This window comes from Pleurodeles waltl, chromosome 3_1 (genome assembly GCF_031143425.1).
Source record: "Pleurodeles waltl isolate 20211129_DDA chromosome 3_1, aPleWal1.hap1.20221129, whole genome shotgun sequence".
Taxonomy (NCBI): Eukaryota; Metazoa; Chordata; class Amphibia; order Caudata; family Salamandridae; genus Pleurodeles; species Pleurodeles waltl.
In genome coordinates, this window is record NC_090440.1 from 1,776,951,883 (window position 1) to 1,776,964,269 (window position 12,387).

General features: G+C 46.6%; 1 protein-coding gene across 1 annotated transcript in view; it reads right to left on the reverse strand.

Moving 5' to 3' along the window:
- The window catches only part of IGF2BP2 (insulin like growth factor 2 mRNA binding protein 2), a 479,778-nt gene extending 474,846 nt beyond the window's left edge, over positions 1 to 4,932 (reverse strand). The window contains exons 1-2 of the mRNA XM_069225797.1: positions 4,365 to 4,932; positions 2,491 to 2,551 (exon numbers count right to left, since the gene is read on the reverse strand). Coding sequence (XP_069081898.1) covers positions 2,491 to 2,551; positions 4,365 to 4,554 — 251 coding nt within the window. The 5' untranslated portion in view covers positions 4,555 to 4,932. The remainder of the gene's footprint in view (positions 1 to 2,490; positions 2,552 to 4,364) is intronic.
- Positions 4,933 to 12,387: the final 7,455 nt, after the last annotated feature.

The window sequence follows — 12,387 nt, forward strand, 5'->3', positions numbered from 1 at the left end:
AGACGTGCTCAGTTTACGCAGGAGAAGCGTGGCAATCTGAACCTGAATAAACATGCCAGGGCAGGTCTAATTCACGAGAGGTCAATATTTTTGCTAAAATATAGCTATAAATACTGTTCCATCTTATCGTACATCGGTTTCATTTAAATATGTGCATTTAATGCTCATATTATTTGAACACGTTTCTTTTGACAAACCAGGTCTAATTTAAACAGCAGCCTGTACATTTCAGAAATAATCAATTTGAAACATGTATTTTAACTTTGTGACGTCACCTGTCCGATTTTTAAACAGTAATATTACGAGCTGACCTCAATGCAAAATTAGTCACCTGTTCAGACCTCTTGCTAGCGTATCAGTATAAATGCAGATCAAGCACGTCTTTTAGAAATATAAAGTAAAAAAAGCTGTATTTTTTTTTTACATAAAATAGTTTGATAAAGCAGTGAGAAAAAACATCACTTTAGCACAGTGAAAAAACACATTATGATACAAATATTTGTATCTGTTATATAGACTATTTGTTTTTGTATAATTTGGTAATTTGATGTGGTGAAACAAACATGGCACGACAGCAAACAAGGATCATAATTAGGATGCATTTTAATTAATACAGAACACAGCCTGTGAACACATTGACAAATGGCCAGGTGTGTGTAGGTGTGAAAATTGCAAAAACACTGAATCACTGGGAAAAAGAAATTATTCTGTGCTACTTTCACAACGCGCATAAGTATTACTCAAAACAAATGCTTTCTCCAAACACAAACATTTCCAAGTAAGCCTAACTGCTACGCAAAATAATTTCACAAGAAAAAGCCCATTTCCCAAAATATGCCCAGTACATTACAAGTGACAATGTATAAAGTGAATTTCATATAAAATCGATGTTTGAAAACAAGCACAAAAATCCATACCACATTTCTTTCTGGGGCTCAGCATAAACTATTATCAAGTCAACCATGCACTGTTGAGATTACTAAATTCTACTACACGGTATTAATTTCGCAAGAGCAGCTATTAATGATAATAATAGATTTAATCTACCTAAATGCTTGGAGAAAATTCCCTCACAAACGTGAATAAAAATGTATATATTTCTTCATTAAATGAAAAGTGAATTGTCCTCATCAAATAAACGTTCTAAACAAAATCCCCTCAAAACCAATGCAACAAAAACTATTGTGTTCGCAAATCATTTAAGATTAGATTATGCTCTGTTTACATGATAAACACTGACTTTCAAAAAACACATTTTAAATATTTTCAAGTACTAGGTAGATAGATCCATGGCAATTCGTGTACTTTCCTGTCTATGGACGTAAGGATGACACTGCATGCTTGGAACGAACACAGCATATAAATTGTGCATTTTGAACGTGGAGGGCATATGCTCGGTTTCCTCAACCATAAATCAGTAACTTTGTAAACATTAGTGAAAATCGGCAGTTGCGAGAAAAAGGCACGTGGTCTCGACACGAACATGGTCGGAGTTTAAAGAGACACAGCAGGTAATCAGAGTGAATCGTGCACACTCACATGACAAAATAAGAAAATAATTAACGCGCTAAAGTCAGCGTAACAAAACAATATTCAGAAAGTGAAAAACACAAGACTGTGTTCACCAGCCCGCGTGACCCCAAACACCGTAGAAAGGGAAAACGCGCGACGCTGTCATGCATTCTGACAAAATCATATCCCGAAGTGAGCTGTGGAAGTGGCTGTTAAGGAAAGTTTGAGGGCATGGGCTCGCTGCCAGGTATGGGGGTCGCTAGCCTGATGCAGGGCTGGCAGCAAGCAGAACTCTACGGACACCGCATCTGGGGTGACATCACCGCGGAAATGCGCTCAGAGCTAGGTTACCGCCGCTGCACCCAGTATCCCCGTGTTTTGCCACCGACGTTTGTTAAGGAAAAAAAAAGTCGTGGTTTAAGAATACGTTGTGTCGCAGTACTAAGTGTACGTAAGTACTATCGCGCCCGCCGAGGTTTCAGCAAAGGAGCGTGTCGTTCATTGCAACCGGGGTCGCTCTCCTCCTAAATAAACCCATCTGCTGTCCCGTATAAAGGGCAGCGCTTCCCGCTTCGGTGTAAAAGCTACTGAGCCCAGGGGGGGTCCTGTGGACACTGCCCGCAGTCTGGTGGGAGACGAGCGTCCCTTGCTTAACGACACTTTCCGTTTCCGTAAACTTCAGGCGGGTGCGTTACCGCCGCCCGAGGAGCCCGTGGCGCTCCGAAAGAGCAGGTCTCACTGCACCCCGGCATGTTACTGTCAGACGTGCAACAAAGGACGCGGAGGCCTGCAATGTGTGTGTTACACGACTGAGAGGGAGGGTGGGAAGAAGGAAGCCCGTGTGTTCACTCGATTGTGCGTGTGTAGCGCGAGCACGCATGCGCTTCATTTATCTCACAAAACACACTGAAGCAGGCGTATATCTATGCACAATTAACAAATATGTCGCTTTAATGGAGTAAAGAGGCGTGTATTTACCTCAACTTTTTGGGAACCGAATAGTCGACTTCCATGATTTTTCCATGTAGTTCAGCTTTACCTTTAAAAAAGTGCACAACAAAAGACCACGTGAGGTTATGTTTACAGCAAAAATATACTTCTGCTATTCTCGTCTACAGAGTATTATAAGGCAGTCTCTGGATGCGCATTAAGAGAAAACTCTGGTGGTGGATTATGCATATTGTATGTCACGTGATTACGCTGTTGGTGGGAATACACGCAAGTGGTAAACACCAGAGCAGGAACTGACAGGCCCTTCAGAGTTCGGGAAGGTGTAGAAAGGGAAACCCATGCTCGTGAGACGTGCAGAGCAGGCGTCCGGGCCACGGTTACTTAGGACTCGTGGCACTATATTGGACAACAGGCGGCAGTATATGCAAGGTCTGAGGAGAGAGGGCCCTGACTGTCCCTGCCTTGAGAGCGGCAGCACTAGAGATGCCTGTGAGGATGTTAAGGGTGTCTCACGCCATAAAGTGTGAACAAAAATCATTTGGAGAGGGAGCAGGGCAGTGTAGACACTCAGAAAGTGGGTCTCACAGAGGAGTCCCCCGGGTGTGTGGGTCACGGTGTCAAGCAATTGTAGCGCGAGAGGTCATGGCTGTCAAAGGGATCTGGGCGAGGTCATGGCTGTGGGGGAAGTCTGGCGGAAGGTGGCAGCGACGCTGAAGTATAGACACACAGCAAGGAATGCATGAGGGGTGGAGGCCTGGCTGTAACACCACACAAAGCATGGCCATCACGTCAAGCCCCGAGGGGACAGGACCGTGACTGCCACACCATAGAGCACGGGCAGCATTGGAGCAGGGGCCATGTACGCCATATGTGGTGAGGAGAGTCAGGGTGTGCTGTGCCCGAGAAGAGTGGGGCATGGACAATAACTACCGCACCCAGAGGAACAAAGAAGCTGGGGCGCACAGGAGCTGTACCCCGAGTCCCTGGGCTCCCTTCGGTGCAAGGTAGGGCGAACGCGCCTCTACAAGCCACGCACAGGGCGGCGCAGCAAGCACACAACCCGCTGCGCAGCCCGTGCGGGGCCACACACAGCCTCGGTGGTAGCAGAGTGACGGGCGGACTAAGTCCTTAAGCGAGGCCCCCCCAACGGCCCCCTCCAGCCCCCCGGAACTAGACCGGAGCTGCTTCAGCCCCCGTTCCTCCTACCCGGTCAATAATTCTCCACCCGGGGCCACTGGGCCCCTCAGGGTCTCTCGGGGAGGCGGGATCCCCGTGCCAGGGCCCCCCTCGCCCCTCCGAGGAGGCCCTGTCGCCGCAGCGAGCGCCGCAGCCTCCGCTGCTCCCGCTCCCGGCCGGGCCCCCAGCTCCTCCTTCGGCCGCCCCTAGCTCGGGCCCCCCGGTGAGTTGGGGCCGGGCACCTCGTAAAAAGGTAGCCGAAGAGCAGCGGAGCTCAGCTGAGCGGTAAGCCGGGCCCCTACTGGCCCCGGGGCCTCCCAATAAAATCCGATAAAAAAATCAGAGAAAAATCAAAAGTGCGAAGGAGCGAACGGAGGGCACAGGAGACAGGTGGGGGATCGGGGCCGCCAGGGTGTCCTTGTCCCCCTCGGACAGCCACCCTGGGGCGGCAGCACCCTCACCCCAGGGTCCCAGCACACCCTTCCCCGCAACCCCCCGGGGGCACCCATAGCGGGCAGCGCTCCCGCCTCCCCGGCTGTGGTGGGAAGAGCGGGGCAGACATGGCTCTCGGGACGGGGACAGCAGCAGACAGGGACAGACTCGGGCTGTCTCTGGGACGGGGCACGGGACTGGTGTGGCTTCCTACCCCCCGTTCCGGCGCACAGTGCCCCAGCCTCCCAAGGCCCCTGCCTGAGAGGAAGGGGACTCCCCCGCGCCGCACTCACCAGAGAGGGTCTCGATGGCCCGGATGGCCCAGTTCTGGTCCGGGTAATCCACAAACGCATAGCCGGACTTCAGCAAGACCTGTCCGACCAGAGGCAGCTTCCTGTCCCCAAAGAGCTGCCGGATCTCGTCGGCTGTCACCGAGGGGCTCAGGTTCCCGATGTACAGCTTGTTCATGATCAGCCTTTTCATTGAAAAACCATCCAGGGGAAAAAAAAAAAAAACAATAAACAAACCAGCCCTACCGCAGGGCTGCTGAAATCAGGAGCACGGTCCGGGGAAAACACGCACAAAGTCCTGCAGGAAGAAAACTAACTAAAAACAAATACCATAAAGAAGCGCACGGCGGAGGGGGCGCAGTGCCTCCCCCTGCGCCCTAGGGTGCTGCGGCTGCCCCTGCTCCGGGTACAACGCCGGAATCCTCCTGCTCCGGGAGATGCCCTGGGGAGATGCACGGACCCCCCTCCCCTGCTCCGGCACGAAGATGCGCACTAGCGGGGCACACACGGGGCGCTCCGAGTGGACAATGTCCCTCCCCGCCCAGCTCCGCTCCGTGCCTCGCTCTCTTTTTTAATTTTAAGCACCGCCTCTAAATAAAAGCTGTCTCAAACATATCAGCCGGGAAAAAGGCTGCTCTCTCCGCGCTGCCGGGCAGGGGAAGAGTGCGTTTCCTTCGGGTTGTGGACACACGTTTCGCCGGCTGGGACTGTGTATATAGGCTTAGAGCGCTGCACGGGAGAAGGCTCTCGCCTTTAACTTAGTCCTACACCGTCACCTGTCCGGCCGTCCTCACCTGCAGCGAGCGCCGTGTCTTCAACCCGCTGTTCTGTGGCTGCATTTTTCAGGTGTCCCGGGGAGCCCACCAAAAACCGCAACATCCTAACTAGCCACCGGGTTGGTGTGGAATTCTAGCTATTTTTTAACCCCCACTCAACGTATTTTTTTTCTGGTGCCTTCCTGTAAATTGTAATATGTGACATTGCATGGGACATTCTCGACCGTGTCGTTGTCAGTTGTGGTTTGCTCCTTTCACGTTGCTGTCTTATTGGACAATGTCAAGTATTTACGACGGTTTAAGTTATCTGCGGGGCAGTTTATACTGCTCCTGGTAAAACCTCAAAAGAAGTTGTTTATAAATCTGAGCTTTTAAGGTGTCTTTAGTGAAGAGCTCCCTTTTTCTTAGGGCCTCTCACGATTCTATTTTGGGCCTGAACCCATCAGCAGGACTACTTTTTCGAAACTGCTTTCATCGTTTCTGCCCTCACATATGCACTTCTCTTAGGGCTAGATGTATCACAGGGTTTCACCCATTCTGTGTCTGTGGGAAAACGTGTTTGTACACGTGACGCATACTCTGTCACAGCTGACCCCTTTGTATGCCAAGGTGTCTTCCTCCATCTTTGCGCTTAGACCTCATCTATTTCTTCTAAAGGTATCTAATAAATCCACCTTGGCTGGTGCAGCAGAGCCCTCTTCCCATATCCTGCCTTCTACCACTGTAAGCTCAGGGAAGCACCACGAATTTGGCTTTTGACGTCACAACAGAGCAAGGACCACCAGTACTTAAGGAGTACACTTTTATAAGGATCCATGCTGTATCCCGGCATCTTTAACCTCGCATTGGACAACAAATCCATCAACATGCACAGGACATAATTGGCTAAATGTTCCAACCACCAATTTATTTTTTATTTAGAGAGTTTCATATTGCACATCCTGCACCTGAGGGTATCAGGTCGCAGTACACTTTACAACAGTTTTCCATTTGTGACTGTGGTTACAAAGCTTCTAGAGTTATGAACCATGCTATGAAGACGTTACATATTCCATATTAAAAACTATACATGTTCGCATATATTACCTAGCCCGATATATACAAGGTAACACCCAAAGATCTTCTTGGTTGGTATAAGAGAGAAACCCTAGTGAGTGGTCGATTTAATAATTCGGAAGCTTGTATGAAGCAGGGCTCCAGAGAGTATTTGCACTGTTATTAGTTTCTGTCTTAGGATCTCTATTTGTGTTTTGTGATTTACATGTGTTATGGGAGAGGTACCTATTTTCTGTTTGTGCCAAGGTATCTTTCTAGCACTATTGCTGCAACACTTTTCTTGATGTTCATTATCAACTGGTGTTCTATGTATTTCTGATGGCAGGGATCTCCAGATTCCGGGTGCATTAATGGAGAAGGAGCGTGTGTGGGAACTTTCCGTCTTAAATCGGGGCAAGTAGAGAGCTTGAGCTTCATAGGGTGCACATTTTTCCTGACCTTGATAATTCTTTTGATAGGGATTTCGGTGTACTCCTGTGGAGAGCTTTGTGTGTGATGTTAGCTGTCTTGAAAATGTATCTTGCTTTCTTCTGGAGCCATCCAGACTCGCTGGGTGTGGAGGTGATGTGTTTATATCATTCTTTCCCAGTAATGAACCTGGCTGCTGTTTTAAGCTTGGCCCTAATGGGCACTAGGTAAGAGTTTGGTGTGCCAGTGAGAGTCGAATTGCCACAGTCCAATCTAGATAGTATCAGGGATTGCACTACGTTTTTGAGGTCCATCTCCGGAATGAGGGTTTGACAAACAACCTCACATAATTCAAGCCCTCTATTGCTCCCATTCAGATCCCGATGTCGAGTGCCCATTTTAAATTGCACTATACCCACATCAAAATTGTACTTTTTGTAAAAGGCAATAGGTGAGTACAAATCCAAGACTGAAGTTTGATAAATTCACACCACAACTCTTCACGAATGCCATATCACCTGAATTCACCCTTGACACCACCTTCCACAAATCACCCATTACCAACTAGCACAAGGCAGTGTGTGGTTCGCTAGGGAGCAAATACTATTTGAAATTGTATTATAACCACCATCTTCGCTGGGGTCTTGAATGAAACATCTGACCTAATAGGTACATTTATCTAATGTATAGTTCTATCAATGATCTCTGTATAACCCACTTCTGTTCAGTGTATGCTATCTCTACGTAAAGTATTCTAAGGCACAGTGGTGATACGTTTGCGATTTCGGAAAACTGATTTATTGCCACTGGTCCCTCTTCCTTATCACATTGCTAAGTACAGTGGTCCTTTGCTTCTAAGCTGGGTTAACCCCTTAGAACTACGAATACATATATTTATGCGTGCACATGTATTGAGTAGGTTGTACATTTTGCGTCTCAAATTGCACAATTAAAGATCCAAGCAATGTTATTTGGCTCTAGTTATGATATATTTACATGTCTCAGAAAGAACCAGATTTTGAGGCATGCCATTGCACAAGAAGATCAGATCACAAAGTGAAATGGGTATAATTCTATACCTTGGAGAAGAGAGAGTGCCTTCATGCCGCACACACAGTTTTTCAAAGGGTCCTGCAATTGTCCAGGATGGCATCTGGCGCTATCAGAGGTCTTTGCAGACCTTTCTTTCTTTCAGGAAACACAAGTGTTAGCTAGTCTGGCATTACGATTTGATCCCGCAGCACTTGCACATACAAGTGCATTCAGTAGACCCAGGAGATGAGTTATTACTGCTCGCACCCTAGAGGTGGAGCAGGTGATGGAGTACCATAGGCTACAGGCGCCCTGCTTTTAAAGCAAGGAGACGGCCTGGGTGCCAGAGGGGTGCTGGATCCCATTGCAGTTGTCTTTGTGAGAATGTTTTGTGTTAGTGAGACCTGTCAATTCACATGGCTGTAGCCATTTCTAATTTGTATATAAATCATAGTCTAGGGTTCTGAGCCAGTATTTGGTGGTTTTGGAAAGTCCAAGCAATTAATAAAAATGCCTTTAAATGATCCATCTTGTCACATTTGCTGCGCCTCAGAGACAGCCTTTGGCTTCTGACAAATTGCTGCTTATTCGTTTAACATGGGATTGTGTTTACTTTTCTTTCTCTCACTGCAAACTGAAAGGAGTTTTAAAAGTGAATTATGGGACAATGTTGTTGGTGTACAGGAAGTGTGAAAGGAAAAGCTGCAAGATGGCGTTTTTCTGCAAAAAACAAAAAAATGTAAATACCTGTAAATGAACTCTACATATTCAGCAGTTAAGAAAGAAAAAATACAGGCATTTTTTGAAATTCTGAAGTTTTCTGGAAACAGAGATTTTAATAGGATCAAAACAAATCAAGACACTTTACTTGGTGATGCACAAATGATAAATGCTCTCAGAAACCTGATTTCCACACATAATTATTTGTGTGCTGTATAGTTTTTTTAAGTAAAACTGTAGGTGTGTGTAGTTACTAGCCATTTTAATGAAAAATGTGCTGCCTGTAAAAGACAATACACTAGCACATAACACTTTAGTTAAATAAATAAAAATGGCTCTCCTCATATTCATTAAAGGTAGGTGGGTTGCAAAGCTTGTCATTTTAAAAAGTGGTTCATGGTTCTAAAAAGTTTGTGAACCACTGGTCTAGATTATTAAACTGCCAGAAACTAATGAACACAAAAGGATGATGGACGGAGTGCTGACAATGCAAACACTCACCCCCAGTCACAGATCTGGGTTTAATCCATCGTTCTTTTGCTCACCATGCCACCCCAGTTTGGACCCAGCCATATGCAAATCAGTCTTGACCCTGTTCCTCATGGGAACAGTCCAGCCCGAACTGCCAGGCCAGGTCCTCCCTGGACCGGAAACAAGCATCCTGGGACCAGTTTCAGGGTATCATTACATAAAAGGCTGAAAAAGGTGTTTTTGGCAGCAATGCGTTGTGTTTGGTTTACCAAACATTACACCCAGTAGCCAACTCAGACTGGAATCTGTCCTAATCCAGTTTGCGACAATTGTAGGTGTTCAGTTTGAAAATACTGCCTAAGCCTGAAAAAAACAGTCCTTGACACAATAAAAACTTAATTTGGAAAGAACTATGTGAACAGCCGAAATAAATATAACCAATGGCTTTTTTAATCTGAAGTGGGGCTCAGGATGAATGGAATAATAAACAGCATAGCACCTCTAAAATCTTGCTTGGCTCGAAAACATGCATTCCATTCTCCTTTGGAAAGATCAGTGAGGAATTATCAACTTTGTCAGGAGGTAAAGTATTACTGCTGTCACACTCCTCTACTTTCAGACGCTACAAGAGACCAACAATTATAGTCCCAGACAGCAGTGCATGAGATGGGTGGAGCCCAACTTCAATAATTAATCTCTGAATCCAATTTCTTCTCATTGGCTGTTTATTCAAATTGCAATCATTTGAAAATCATTTTAACGAACAGTTTTCCACATATATATTGCATTCTCTGTAAACAACTCAAAATTCTCCTTTGTTGTCAATCAAATTCTGATGCATACCTGAGAAATTGTCCTTCTTTAGGGAAAGTTATCTTAATATTTCTGAAAAGCAAAACATACTCTCAACTGAGGAAGCCTAATGTATGAATGTTATACAGATGCATGCCGCCTGACTGGCTGGTGTTCAATAGAATCCATGCAGTGCCTGTGTTACTTTATCTAAAGAGTAACCATCTCATGCGACAACGTGTATACCTTAGGCAAACCAAAATTCTGCCATACTGCAAGCTGTGTATGTAAAACCGCAAATTTATGTAAAAAACGAAAATTAGACCTAAATCATGCTTTAAGTGAACCATTAAGCTAAAAAAAAACAACGCAGACCCGGAAGACCTCACGAACTACCGCCCCATCTCTCTTCTCCCCTTCCCCGCCAAGGTCGCTGAGAAGATAGTGAACGCCCGACTGTCTCACGTCCTAGAGGAAAATAACGCACTTGACGCCTCCCAGTCTGGATTCCGCAAGAACCACAGCACTGAGACCGCCCTCATCACCTGCACAGATGACATCAGAACCAGAGTGGACAAGGGCGAGACCGTCGCTCTCATCCTTCTAGACTTCGCAGCTTTCGACACTGTATGCCACCAAATCCTCCACGCACGCCTTTTCTGACGCAAGAATCCGACACAAGGCCCTAGACTGGCTCACCTCCCTCCTCGCCAAAAGAACCCAAAGTGTTTGCCTCCCTCCCTTCCAGTCCCGAGCAACCAAGATCATCTGTGGGGTCCCCCAAGGATCCTCCCTCAGCCCTACCCTCTTCAACATTTACATGGCCCCGCTCCCCAACATCCTCCGCCCCAACGGAATCACCATCATCTTGTACGCAGATACCACCCAGCTCATCAGCTCCCTCACCAGGAACCCTCCCACCGCCAGACAAACCTCCACGCTGGAGTCCTCGACATCGCCAAATGGATGACAGCAAGCCACCTCAAACTCAACTCCAACAAAACAGAAATCATCATCTTCGGCCCCAACAAGACAGTATGGAATGACTCCTGGTGGCCCACCACCCTAGGACTACCCCCAACACCCTCCACCCATGCACGCAACCTCAGCATCATCTTAGACGCATCTCTCTCCATGGCCCAGCAAATCAACACCATATCGTCCTCCTGTTTCAACACCCTTCGCATGCTACGGAAGACTTTCAAATGGATTCCCTGAGAAACCAGAAAAACAGTCACCCATGCACTCATCAGCTGGACTGGACTACGGCAACGCCCTCTACGCTGGTGCCACAGCCAAACTTCAGCAAAAACTCCAGCGAATCCAGAACGCAGCCGCACGTCTCATCCTCAACCTCCCCTGCCATGAACACATCTCCGCTCACCTCAGATCCCTTCACTGGCTGCCCATCAGCAAAAGGATCATCTTCAAAGTCCTTATCCACGCTCACAAATCCCTTCACAACACTGGACCAGCCTACCTCTACGAACGAGTAAGCTTCCACACACCTACTCGACCTCTCTGCTCTGCTGACCTCGCCCTCGCCACAGTCCCCCGCATCCAATGCACCACCAACGCAGATCCTTCTCCCACATCGCCTCCTAGACCTGAAACTCCCTCCCCACCAACCTACGTAAGACCCAGGACCTCCTAACTTTCAGAAAGCACCTCAAGACATGGCGTTTTGAGCAGTAAACAGCAACCCTTTCCCCCTCTGCCACTCACACAGCACCTTGAGACTCTAACGGGTGAGTAGTGCGCTTAATACATTTTTTGATTGATTGATTGATTAACCAAATGCTTTAAGACTGAAAAATGTGAAAACCACAAACTCCTGTTGAATAATTTATCAATAGTGGATGACTATAGCAAAATGCAACTCCCTTTATCCACTCCAAACATGCTATGTCTTTCCGTGCAAAGGCACTTGTGTTATCACGTTAAGTGCAGCTTACAAGGTCCAGCCCAGCTGCGCTAAAGCTTTTCGTGAGAATATGCTTGCATTTTCCATCAGGTACTCAATTCACCAAAGTGTACTTACCTATCATTATACCGTGTGCCATGTAGCGAGTACAACTACGTGTGTATTGTGAAGCTGCATGATAAGGTGAGTAGTGGTGTTATGGCATTACATGTGAGTTAATGGACCCATGTGACGGGGCAAAATCCAATATGCATGCATGGTGGCCATGTCTGAATACGTCTGCATCTGGGATGGTTTCAAGGGCTGTGGACAGAAGGCCTACCAGACCAACAAAATGAAACATTTCAGTAATTTTAGTTTGATTGAAATAGGAGAGCCATGGATATGGTTTCTCTTAGTTCAACTCACTACTTTTAACTTCAGATGGAACAAAGCAAAACATATTGTCATGCAAATGATATAGACTAGTAGAGGATGTGAGTATCGACTTGAGTCCCTTGCGCATGTCATCTGTATATGTCGTATCTATAGGATCTTCAAAAAAGGCTTCTGAGGTCTTGTTTCATCAGAATTGCTACAAGTGCAGTTGATAGAACCATAGCAGCATGTTTGCAAGGGACTGATACAAACTGAGCTGCAGATTGGTAAAATATATGAATTTGGCACCTAAAGAACTAGACAACTATAGGGCAATCACCATTCCACTGTCTGCTTGGAAAAACAAAGTGAAGACACTTGGGACTACCAAGCTTGCTTTTCTGATTAGATCTGGCTCTGTTATACCGAAATATGTCCGCAGTTTGGACAATCTGATTGCATGATTCTCTATTGGGATGGTTGGTTCGTG